This window comes from Ranitomeya imitator, chromosome 2 (assembly GCF_032444005.1).
Source record: "Ranitomeya imitator isolate aRanImi1 chromosome 2, aRanImi1.pri, whole genome shotgun sequence".
Classification (NCBI taxonomy): Eukaryota; Metazoa; Chordata; class Amphibia; order Anura; family Dendrobatidae; genus Ranitomeya; species Ranitomeya imitator.
Genome location: NC_091283.1, coordinates 166,596,088 through 166,608,100, shown reverse-complemented (window position 1 = coordinate 166,608,100; position 12,013 = coordinate 166,596,088). Strand labels below are relative to the sequence as shown.

General features: G+C 49.1%; 1 protein-coding gene across 1 annotated transcript; it reads right to left on the bottom strand.

Annotated features, from left to right (window-relative positions):
- Positions 1-2,406: 2,406 nt before the first annotated feature.
- On the bottom strand, positions 2,407-12,008 carry LOC138662329 (ER membrane protein complex subunit 3-like). The gene is made up of 8 exons (XM_069747822.1): positions 11,814-12,008; positions 11,596-11,653; positions 9,015-9,108; positions 8,813-8,917; positions 8,016-8,097; positions 7,861-7,940; positions 6,813-6,895; positions 2,407-2,590 (listed from the first exon to the last, which is right to left on the bottom strand). Exons 1-8 carry the CDS (start codon positions 11,966-11,968, stop codon positions 2,498-2,500), a joined length of 750 nt encoding a protein of 249 aa, XP_069603923.1. The 5' UTR covers positions 11,969-12,008; the 3' UTR covers positions 2,407-2,497.
- Positions 12,009-12,013: the final 5 nt, after the last annotated feature.

Sequence of the window (12,013 nt, the reverse complement as noted above, 5' to 3'; positions counted from 1 at the left end):
TTTTGGCGGCCGCGACGCACAGAAAACGTTCCATGTAACCCCTTTGTTCTTTTTGTTTGCAGTTTGCGTTGGTACGTCGGGCCGACGCAGTGCGACGGCCCCGTACCGACGCCAGTGTGAAAGTAGCCTAAATGTGAGTAACCTCGCACAGTGCAGGCAACTTACCGGCTGCACAGAGCGGGCACGTCGTCGTCCCTCCGGATCATTACACCTGCGTTTGGCATTATCTATACACAGTGGTTTGTGGAAAGGTTTCACCTCCCTCGGCATTCTTTGTATTTTGCTGCCTTACAACCTGCATTTTCAGTTTTTATTTGAAGGTTTGCCTCAGTTCATGTAGAGAACATGCCTACAACCGTGAACACTTGGTTTTCTTTATATTGTGAAGCAAGCAATAAATAGGACAAAATAACTAAACACTTCAGTGTGCATAACTATTCACCCCCCTAAAGCCGGTACTTTATAGGGCCTTCTTTTCCGGCAATTACAGCTGCAAGTCACTTTGGATAAGTCTCTTACAAGCTTTCCACATCTTGCTACTGGGATTTTTGCCCATTCCTCAAGACATAACTACTTCTGTTCCTTCAAGTTAGATGGTTTCCTCTGGTGTACAGCAATCCTCAAGTCTGACCACAGATTCTCAGTTGGATTAAGATCTGGGCTCTGACTAGGCCGCTCCAGAAGATTTACATGTTTCCCCTTAAGCCACTCGAGTGTTGTTTTAGCAGTATGCTTTGGGTCATTGTCTTGTTGGAAGGTAAATGTTTGCCCCAGTTCAAAGCAAAGACACACAAACAAGTTTTGCTCAAAAATATCTCTGTATTTCGCACCACCCATTTTCTGTCTCTGCTGCCACCACGTTTCACTGTGAGGATGGTGTTCTTGGGTTCATAAGCTGTGTTGGTTTGGTTCCAGACATAATGTTTACCTTGGTGGCCAAAAAGTTCAATTTTGGTTTGATCTGACCACAGAACCTTCTTCCATACATTTGTGCAGTCTCACACTTCTTTTGTAAGGCTCATTTTGTGTTTGCCAATTTTTGCGTGTAAGTATAAAAGCTTTTTTTCAGTCCACTCTTCCATAAACACCTCCCCTATGGAGTGTACGGCTTATTGTGGTCGTATGGACAGATACTCCAGTCTCTGCAGCTCCTTCAAGGTTACCCTTGGTCTCTGTGCTGCTTCTCTGATTAATGCCCTCCTTGCCCAGGCTGAAGGTTTTGGTGCACCAGGGGATCATCAGAGACTGGGATTTTTTTTTTTTTATAGCCCAACCCTGACTAAGGACTTCTCAACAACTCTGTCCCTGACTTGTGTGGAGATCTCCTTGGTCTTCATGGTGTTTAGTTAGTGGTGCCTCTTGCTTAAAGGGACACTGTCACCTGAATTTGGAGGGAACAATCTTCAGCCATGGAGGCGGGGTTTTTGACTCACCCTTTCCTTACCCGCTGGCTGCATGCTGGCTGCAAAATTGGATTGAAGTTCATTCTCTGTCCTCCGTAGTACATGCCAGCACAAGGCAATCTTGCACAGCGCAGGCGTGTACTATGGAGGACAGAGAATGAACTTCAATCCAAGTATGCAGCCAGCGGGTAAGGAAAGGGTGAATCAAAAACCCCAAAACCCCGCCTCCATGGCTGAAGATTGTTCCCTCCAAATTCAGGTGACAGTGTCCCTTTAAAGGGACACTGTCACCTGGATTTGGAGGGAACAATCTTCCATTTCCTTACCCGCTGGCTGCAATATTGGATTGAAGTTCATTCTCTGTCCTCCATAGTACACGCCTGCGAAAGGCAAGATTGCTGCTGGTGCAGGCATGTACTACGGAGGACAGAGAATAAACTTCAATCCAATATTGCAGCCATCATGCAGCCAGCGGGTAAGGAAAGGGTGAGTCAAAAACCCCGCCTCCATGGCTGAAGATTGTTCCCTCCAAATTCAGGTGACAGTGTCCCTTTAAAGGTGTTGTGGCCTTTCAGAAAAAGTAAAGTGTATATTCTGACTGACATATGACACTAAGATTGCACACAGGTGGAGGTCCTGTCACTAAGCATGTGACTTAGGAAGGTAACTTCTTGCACCAGAAGTTTTAGGGCCTTCATATCTAAAAGGGGTGAAAACATATGCACATGACAATTTTTAGTTCATATCCCATAACTTAAATGTATGCCTATATTTTTCTCACTTCTCCAACTATTTAGTGCCGATGCATCACACACAAATCGGATTACAAAAATATCTAAACACAGGTTGTAATGTAACAAAACAGGATTGAAGCCAAGGGGGTGAATACTACAGCTTCTGGTGAATGCCATCTGCCCTCTGCAGTACAAACAGAGCAGCATGGGACCTGTGGTTAATTAATAAGAATTGATATCCAAGATCAATCGACACATGTGGCCAATACTGTAGAACTCTAATATCTTAGGACTTTTATTTGGCAAATCTGTAACAAAAATACTGTATACCCAATGGTCATTTTGGCTGCACAGAAAATACTATTCCAAGTTCAGGTCCTTCGAGACGAGGTCTTCCTCCACGTTCTCTAGCGCCCACTGATGTTCTGTGATCTCCATGGCTTCCCATTCAGCCTAAACAAGAGGGAAACCATTATAATGTAATATTTCATCACATACTTTATAGTCATTATATTATTTATTTATGTAGCACCATTGATTCCATGGTGCTGTACAGGAGAAGGGGTTACATACAAGTTACAGATATCACTTACAGTAAACAAACTAACAATGACAGACTGATACAGAGGGGTGAGGACCCTGCCCTTGCGGGCTTACATTCTACAGGATTATGAGGAAGGAGACAGTAGGTTGAGGGTTGCAGGAGCTCCGATGTTGGTGAGGCGGTAGTGATGAGGGGGCAGCGGGGTCAGTGCAGACTGTAGGCTTTCCTGAAGAGATGGGTTTTCAGGTTCCGTCTGAAGGATCTGAATGTGGTTGATAGTCAGACGTGTTGGGGCAAAGAATTCCAGAGGATGGGAGATATTCGGGAGAAGTCTTGGAGGCGGTTGGGTGAGGAGTGAATAAGTGTGGAGGAGAGAAGGAGGTCTTGGGAGGACCGGAGATTACGTGAGGGAAGATATCGGGAGATTAGTTCAGAGATATATGGAGGAGACAGGTTGTGGATGGCTTTGTAGGTCAGTATTAGTAATTTAAACTGGATACGCTGAGGGAATGGGAGTCAGTGAAGAGATTTGCAGAGGAGTAGCGAGGAGAGAGATGAATTAGTCGGGCAGCAGAGTTAAGGATGGACTGGAGAGGTGCAAGGGTGTTAGCAGGGAGGCCACAGAAAAGGATGTTGCAGTTGTCAAGACGGGAGATGATGAGGGCATGCACAAGCATTTTAGTAGATTGACGGTTGAGGAAAGGACGGATTCTGGAGATATTTTTGAGCTGGAGGTGGAAAGAGCTTGCATGTGCGGTTTGAAGGACAGGGCAGAGTCAAAGGTTACTCCGATGCAGCAGACTTCCGGTACGGGGGAAAGCATGATGTCATTGATTGTGATAGGTCAGGTAAGGAAGATCTATGGGATGGAGGAAATATGATGAGTTCAGATTTGTCCACATTGAGTTTGAGGAAGCGAGAGGAGAAGGAGGATATGGCTGATAGGCACTTTGGGATTCTGGACAGCAGAGCGGTGACGTCGGGGCCAGAGAGGTAGATCTGAGTGTCATCAGCATAGAGGTGGTACTGGAATCCATGGGACTTTGAGTTGTCCCAAGCCAAGTGTATAGATTGAGAAGAGTAGGGGTCCTAGAACAGAGCCTTGGGGGACTCCAACAGAGAGAGGGTGGGATGAGGAGGTAGTGTGGGAGTGGGAGACGCTGAATGTGCGGTTGGAAAGGTACGAGGAGATCCAGGATAGGGCGAGGTCTTTGACGCCAAAGGAAGAGAGGATCTGTAGTAAGAGGCAGTGGTCAACTGTGTCGAAAGCAGAGGACAATATAGTGAATCAAAAGACGTGGGCACGGGTAGGTTCCCAAGCCGTATATATAGATAAAAAGAACCCGGCACTCAACTTTAGTCAAATTGGTGGTTTTTTATTTCGTAGTACGAAAAACGTTTCGGCCTGGTCTGGCCTTCGTCAGTTACGTACTGAGAGGTGTCTGGGAGAATGTATGAGGGAATGCTCCAAAGGCGTGGTGAACTCCAAGGAGATCCCTTGAAAAATGTAAGCCTCCGGTCAAAAGACGCGGCTGCAGATACTGCTGCAGGCTAATGTAAGCCTCCGGTCAAAAGACGCGGCTGCAGATACTGCAGAGGACAAGTCTAGAAGGAGGAGTACAGAGTATTGTCCATTAGCTTTCGCGGTAAGTAGGTCGTTAGTGATTTTGGTCAGGGCTGTCTCAGTTGAGTGATGGGGGCGGAAACCAGATTGTAGATTGTCAAAGAGCAAGTTAGATGAGAGGTGGGAGGAAAGTTCAGAGTGGACGTGCTGCTCCAGGAGTTTGAAAGCGAATGAGAGCAGCGATATTGGGCGATAGCTGGACATAGCAGTTGGAGCGAGGGTTGGTTTTTTAAGGATAGGCGTGATTGTGGCATGTTTGAAAGCAGAAGGGAAGGTGCCAGAAGTTAGTGATAGGTTGAAGAGGTGGGTTAAGGATGGGATAAGTGTGATGGTAGTGAGGTTGGGGAGGAGGTGGGATGGGATAAGTGTGGTGGTGAGGTTCCGGAGGAGGTGGGATGGGATGGGATCGAGCGCACAGGTGGTGAGGTGTGATTTGGAGAGGAGACAATTAAGCCCCCCTTCAGTGATGTTGGATAGGAAGGTTATAGGGATTGGGCATTGGTCTGGTATACAAAGGGGTTTTGGTGGTTGAACAATGAAGACTTGCCTTGTCTGGTCGATCTTATTTTTAAAGTGTGTGGCAAAGTCCTCAGCAGAGATGAGGGAGGTTGGAGGGTGCAGTGGGGGGCGGAGGAGGGAGATAAAGGTTTTGAATAACTGTTAGGGGTTGTAGGATAGGGAAGATACGAGGGTTGTGAAGTAGACCTGTTTAGCAGAGGTTAGAGCAGATTTAAAAGCGAGTGTTGCCTTTTTAAATGCAGTGAAGTCATCTTGCAGGTGTGTTTTCTTCCAACGCCGCTCCACAACCCTGGACACTTGCCGGAGCTTTTTAGTGGTGTTATTGTGCCAAGGTGGTCTATTGATACGTCGCACTCTGCCATGGACGAGAGGGGCAACCGTGTCAATAGCTGATGCAAGAGTGGCATTGTAGAAAGCGGTGGCACGGTCTGTGTCGTGGAGTGAGGAATATGGATGCCAGTGACAAATCCAAACCAAATAGAACACTTTTGATATTATGATGCCCAAGAAACACGTCACCATGACCCTGTGTCTCCGGCAGTCTCTTTCGAGTGGACACTCCTAAATGCAGTAATACCCAAAAAGAAAAGCAGTACTCAGTCCAAAATTTGTAAAAATGTATATCGGTTTATTAAACGGTTCTTAACGTACCAAACTAGTATGACAAACATCTACATATAGAGGGATCAGGTAAGTCACAGGTAAACCGGCAAAATGTCATAAAAACATAAAGTGCCTAGTGCTCATAATTACTATGGGAAGCATCCACAATAAAGCCTACCATGAAGTGCGTTAACCAAATACAGATTCATTGCATGGTGGTGAAATTGTAGTATAGCGGTGCTCGTCAGGAATGCTTACCCATATAGTAGTATGGTGCCGGACCCGTGTCTCGCCGCTACCGACGCGCGTTTCGCTGCTCTCTCTCAAGCATTATTAACCTGGCTTAATGTCACCTTACAATAGCAAGGTGGCATTAACCCTTCATTACCCCATATCCCACCGCTACACGGGAATGGGAAGAGAGTGGCCAAGTGCCAGAATAGGTGCAACTTCCAGATGTGCCTTTTCTGGGGTGGCTGGGGGCAGATGTTTTTAGCCGAAGGGGGGGGCAATAACTATAGACCCTCTCCAGGCCAGTTTTTTTACGCGATTTAACCCTTTATTTTAACAGAGTCCCAAAATTTTGCACATACACACTACTAACATTAGTAGTGAGGAATATGCAAAAAAAAAAGTTATATGAAAAGGTTTACGGTATGTAAACCATGTCTCACATCCTGTTGGGTTTGGGAAGGAGATGGCAAAAGCCGGCAAAATTGAATTACCGGGAATATATATATTTTTTTACGAATACTTGAGCCCATGGATCCATTGTATGTCCGTTTTGCAAGCCGGCGAGAAAATCTCGAAGTACGGATGCCATACGGATTACATACGGAGGATGACATGCGCAAAATACGCTGACACACCCTGCCTACGGATGACATACGGATCACTATTTTGGGAACATTTCTGCGTATTACGGCCGTAAAAAAACAGACCGTATTTTCATACGCCTAGTGTGACGCCGGCCTAATTAATACAATGCAGCAAATGAATTTAGCAAACATTCAGCAGGTACATTAAAGGCAAGGTTTCAGGATGATAGGCAGCGGATAACCGCGAGTAGAGATGTTTGTACCATTAAAGGGGAAGGTTGCAGGATGGTAGGCAGCAGATAACCGCGAGTAGAGATGTTTGTACCATTAAAGGGGAAGGTTGAAGGTTGCATATATGGATCTACAAGTGATAATAGGCTGTCGTGTCAACGTTCCTACCTCACAGTAACCATTCCCCTTATGTGCTCATGAACAGACAGAAGAAAGATTTTTGGAGAAAAGCATCAGTGTCTCTCTACTGATCGGGTGACTGATACATTCAAAAAAATTTCACAAATCGCTGACAATGGTGGCAAAAATGACCTGAAGATTGCTGGGTGCACTTACTTTAAAGGCTTTATTGGTGTCAGGCGGAACTGCCATAGCGGCTCCTGTCATCTGGTCCTGCATTATACGGCTCTGGTCAGCAGCTAGGAGGCACACAAGCCCAAACAGTTAACACTCAGCATAAAGGCACTACCTGAAGACTGTATATGGGCAGGCTGTCAAACTATAAGTCCCAGCATGCCCGGACAGCCTTGTCTTTGGTAGTTGTGAAATATTTGCACCCCACCAAAATGCAATCTTCTGACAAACCCTTTATCAATGGCGTACAACTCCCAGCATTTCCTAAGTTTTGCACATGCTGGGAATTGTAGTTTTTCAACAGCTTGCACACTATGAAATTACGCAGCACTTCTCCCCCACACAGGAGCAAATCCTGTAATCTGGGAAATTGCTCTTTTAGCAATTCCCTAAAGCCTGAACTACGTTCTTTGGGCATGCTGTATTTCTTGTGCGAGAATCGCATGTAAACCTTGTCCTGGCTCGCGGCTCTCCTGACCTTGACAACTGCCTAGTAATCCATCACGCAGTCTTGCTCGGGTCAGGAGAGGTGCCAGGCCAGTCCCTGCAGTACTCTGCGATTCTCACACGAGAAATACGACAGTCTGACTCTGCTCTTAAAGGGATTGTCCGGACAAGTGATACCTTACTGATGCGTAGGTTTCTTGCTGCTGTGATCGGGAAACTTTATCCCTTTAGGGCTGCCAGAAGAAGCAGAGGGTAACGCTTAATTGCCCCATAGAAAATTAATTAATAGGATCATCGGTCCATTCTAACAAGGATGAAAGCTTCCCGTTCTATGCGCATTCCTGCAGTCAGAACCAAATGATTTTCACATATGGACCAACCATCAAAAACTTTACAGGGCTTATCCTGAATAACATCACCACCCCTGACCACTCATTGTGCCTGGTATTGCAGCTTGGCTCCAGCAAAGTGATTAGTGCTGAGCCGCAATATCTCACACAACCTGCAGCCAGAGGTGGCGCTGTTTTCTTCAAGTCCTTGAGAACCTTAGTCTGATTATCAGCGCTGTTGAGCTCTATCTCACCGTTGTCCTGTCCCAGGATTAGCGTGTACATACTCCTCAGGCCAAACACGTTCAGGAAATACCAGGATGCAGAGCTGACCCTACAAGGAACCCACAGATGAGAGCTATGGAATATGAGGCAGGACACAGGGACATCAAGCAGAAGATATACTTACCAAGACGCGTCCAGAGATACCAGCTCAATGCCCCGCTGTAACATGGGCTTGAATCGCAGAGTAAGGGGGAAAGGTACCTTTGCTGGAGAGACAAAAGAAGCAAAAACTCTTCACGGTCATCCTACATATCATCCAAGGAGAACCTTTAAGAGTGACGCCAACAATGAGAACCTTAAAGGTGTGATAGAAATGTGGAAACAGTTTTATCATATCTCACTCACCTGATGAGCTAACAACTTGGTTACAGAACAGAAGCCCGAGGCTGCACTACTGAGAGATAAAGATATCAAATCACCATTAACGATAGCTACAGAAGATGTGGCCTGGATGCTTGGCAGATCTATGCACGTTCACATGGTGGCTTCTCTCCCTGACTGCAGCAGCTGAATCTTTCAATAGTGCAGCCTCAGGATTTGGGCCTGTTGCTTGAAATCCATATCTCTCATCGTGGCGTAAGACATTCAGAAACTGTTTTGATTCCCACAAAAGAGACTTAGTGATGAGTGAGTGTACTCGTTGCTCAGGTGGTCTCCTGAATATTTGTGACTGCTCGGAGATTTAGTTTTTGTTGAAGCAGCTGCATGATTTACAGCTGCTAGCCAGCCTGAGTACATGTGGGGCTTGCCTGGTTGCTAGGGAATCCCCACATGTAATCAAGCTGTCTAGTAGCCGCAAATCATGCAGCTGCGGCAAGGAAAACATTCTCCGAGCAGTCATAAATACTCGGAGCCCACCCGAGCAACGAATATACTCGCTCATCACTAGACTTAATAAATTGGGATTTTGGTATGACTTACTTGTAAGGAAACCAGAGAAGGCCCAGTTGATCCATCCTCCAATCAGGATCATGGGGAGGACATTGGTGAGGTTGCCCTTCATCATCTCCGTCATCATACTGGGATCTATGCATTGGTAAAAACAGAAGGTGAATGGAGTGACTGTAGCACAATCAGGGGCCGGTCCAGATCCAAGTGGAGGGCACCAAGGCTCTGCACCCACCTGTCATTGGGTTCTTCTGTGTAACTTTCCTTTTGGTTTTCTTGAAGAAGCCAGTTTCTGCATCGTTAAAGTAGAATTTCCTCATGAGAAAAGACTACAGGCAAGATAGAAGAAGAGTGATCACATACACGTGTGCCTGGTATCAGACCCATCACAAAGCTGTTACCAGGTGTCTATCAGAAGTGACGGGTAATGGCTGACGGGTCACTCTCCTTAAGTGACATACTGTTCAGGATATAGATGGAGGCCCCTGCCAGTCCCCGACCCCTCCAATCCATGCAGCAGCTCAATGACCAGAGGCTGCATCACAGAGCTCTGGTCCTTAAGGCCGGGTTAACATTTGTGTTCGGGGGCGTTGCTGTGTGACAGTCACAATACACAGGCTCTCCATGCATGTCTCTGCTGTGACACATGCAGCTGCGTGCGGAGCTGATCAGCCGCAGCGATCCAGGAAGCCAGATTCCCTCTGCAGCTTATCCGGTAAGTTTTATAGCTTGCCAAATAAGCGAGGACACGAACAAATTTGCTCATCTCTAGTCCCTAATCACCATCTACATCCTACATGTCACTGTCCAAATATCCATCAATCAGCTGAAACATGGAGACCTAATAATGTACTTATTCCTCCTCCATACCGACGCACTGGGGGCTGAAAACACACAAGACACACCGAAAATCACCCAAGAGACCAACTGACAGCACCCACCCTCCATCAGGAGCATCCATCATCTGTCAGGTGAACCCCGCAGCACCCAACCTAGGCTGGCAGCATCTGTTGTCTGTCAGGTGCACCCCGCGGCATCTGTCCTCTGCTGACAGCACACGCCGTCTGTCAGTTGCACCCCGCGGCATCTGTCCTCTGCTGGCAGCACCTGTCGGTCAGATGCACCACGTGACATCTGTCCTCCGCTGGCAGCACCTATCGTCGGTCAGGTGCACCCCGCGGCATCTGTCCTCTGCTGACAGCACATATCATCGGTCAGGTTCACCCCACGGCATCTTTCCTCTGCTGGCAGCACTTATCGTCGGTCAGGTTCACCCCACGGCATCTTTCCTCTGCTGGCAGCACACATCGTTGGTCAGGTGCACCCCGCGGCATCTGTCCTCTGCTGGCAGCACTTATCGTCGGTCAGGTTCACCCCGCGGCATCTGTCCTCTGCTGACAGCACATATCATCGGTCAGGTTCACCCCGCGGCATCTGTCCTCTGCTGGCAGCACTTATCGTCGGTCAGGTTCACCCCACGGCATCTTTCCTCTGCTGGCAGCACACATCGTTGGTCAGGTGCACCCCGCGGCATCTGTCCTCTGCTGGCAGCACTTATCGTCGGTCAGGTTCACCCCGCGGCATCTGTCCTCTGCTGACAGCACATATCATCGGTCAGGTTCACCCCGCGGCATCTGTCCTCTGCTGGCAGCACTTATCGTCGGTCAGGTTCACCCCACGGCATCTTTCCTCTGCTGGCAGCACACATCGTTGGTCAGGTTCACCCCGCGGCATCTGTCCTCTGCCGCTAGCACCTATCGTCGGTCAAGTGCACCCCGCGGCATCTGTCCTCTGCCGCTAGCACCTATCGTCGGTCAAGTGCACCCCGCGGCATCTGTCCTCTGCCGCTAGCACCTATCGTCGGTCAGGTTCACCCCGCGGCATCTGTCCTCTGCCGCTAGCACCTATCGTCGGTCAGGTTCACCCCGCGGCATCTGTCCTCTGCCGCTAGCACCTATCGTCGGTCAGGTTCACCCCGCGGCATCTGTCCTCTGCCGCTAGCACCTATCGTCGGTCAAGTGCACCCCGCGGCATCTGTCCTCTGCCGCTAGCACCCTCCCTCAATCAGGTGCACCCTGTGGCATCTATCCTCTGCCGCTAGCACCCTCCCTCAATCAGGTGCACCCTGCGGCATCTGTCCTCTGCCGCTAGCACCCTCCCTCAATCAGGTGCACCCTGTGGCATCTGTCCTCTGCCGCTAGCACCCTCCCTCAATCAGGTGCACCCTGCGGCATCTGTCCTCTGCCGCTAGCACCCTCCCTCAATCAGGTGCACCCTGCGGCATCTGTCCTCTGCCGCTAGCACCCTCCCTCAATCAGGTGCACCCTGCGGCATCTGTCCTCTGCCGCTAGCACCCTCCCTCAATCAGGTGCACCCTGCGGCATCTGTCCTCTGCCGCTAGCACCCTCCCTCAATCAGGTGCACCCTGTGGCATCTGTCCTCTGCCGCTAGCACCCTCCCTCAATCAGGTGCACCCTGTGGCATCTGTCCTCTGCCGCTAGCACCTATCGTCGGTCAAGTGCACCCCGCGGCATCTGTCCTCTGCCGCTAGCACCCTCCCTCAATCAGGTGCACCCTGTGGCATCTATCCTCTGCCGCTAGCACCCTCCCTCAATCAGGTGCACCCTGCGGCATCTGTCCTCTGCCGCTAGCACCCTCCCTCAATCAGGTGCACCCTGTGGCATCTGTCCTCTGCCGCTAGCACCCTCCCTCAATCAGGTGCACCCTGCGGCATCTGTCCTCTGCCGCTAGCACCCTCCCTCAATCAGGTGCACCCTGTGGCACCCGCCCTTGATCGCGGATCCGCCTTTGCTCACCTGCCTCGGGATGTATTTCCCATTTTCTCTGAGAATTCGGCTTCGGATCAGGACCTGACTGAGGGATGAAGGAGACGTTGTTAGTACAGGAGGACGGGAGAGCAACAACTCAGGGATGAGATGGGGAAGGAGCGGCGCCAGAATAGCAGGAGACTGACTGGGTAGAGATTACATGCCACGTAAGGGTATGGTGAGGAGCCCTAGCCCAGGGGCCACACCTGTCACTGAGCGGCTCCAGCTCCGGCTTCTTCTCGCCCTGTAGTAGCCGGGTGACATGATGCCTCAGGAGGCCGCTGTAAAAGGTGATAAACACGATGGGTAACACAACCCACAACCGGATACTAGAGTCCAGCAGCAGCTCCGGAGTCGCCATTTTGCCTGGCAGTTCAAAGTGGAACACTTCCGGTTCGATACTTCC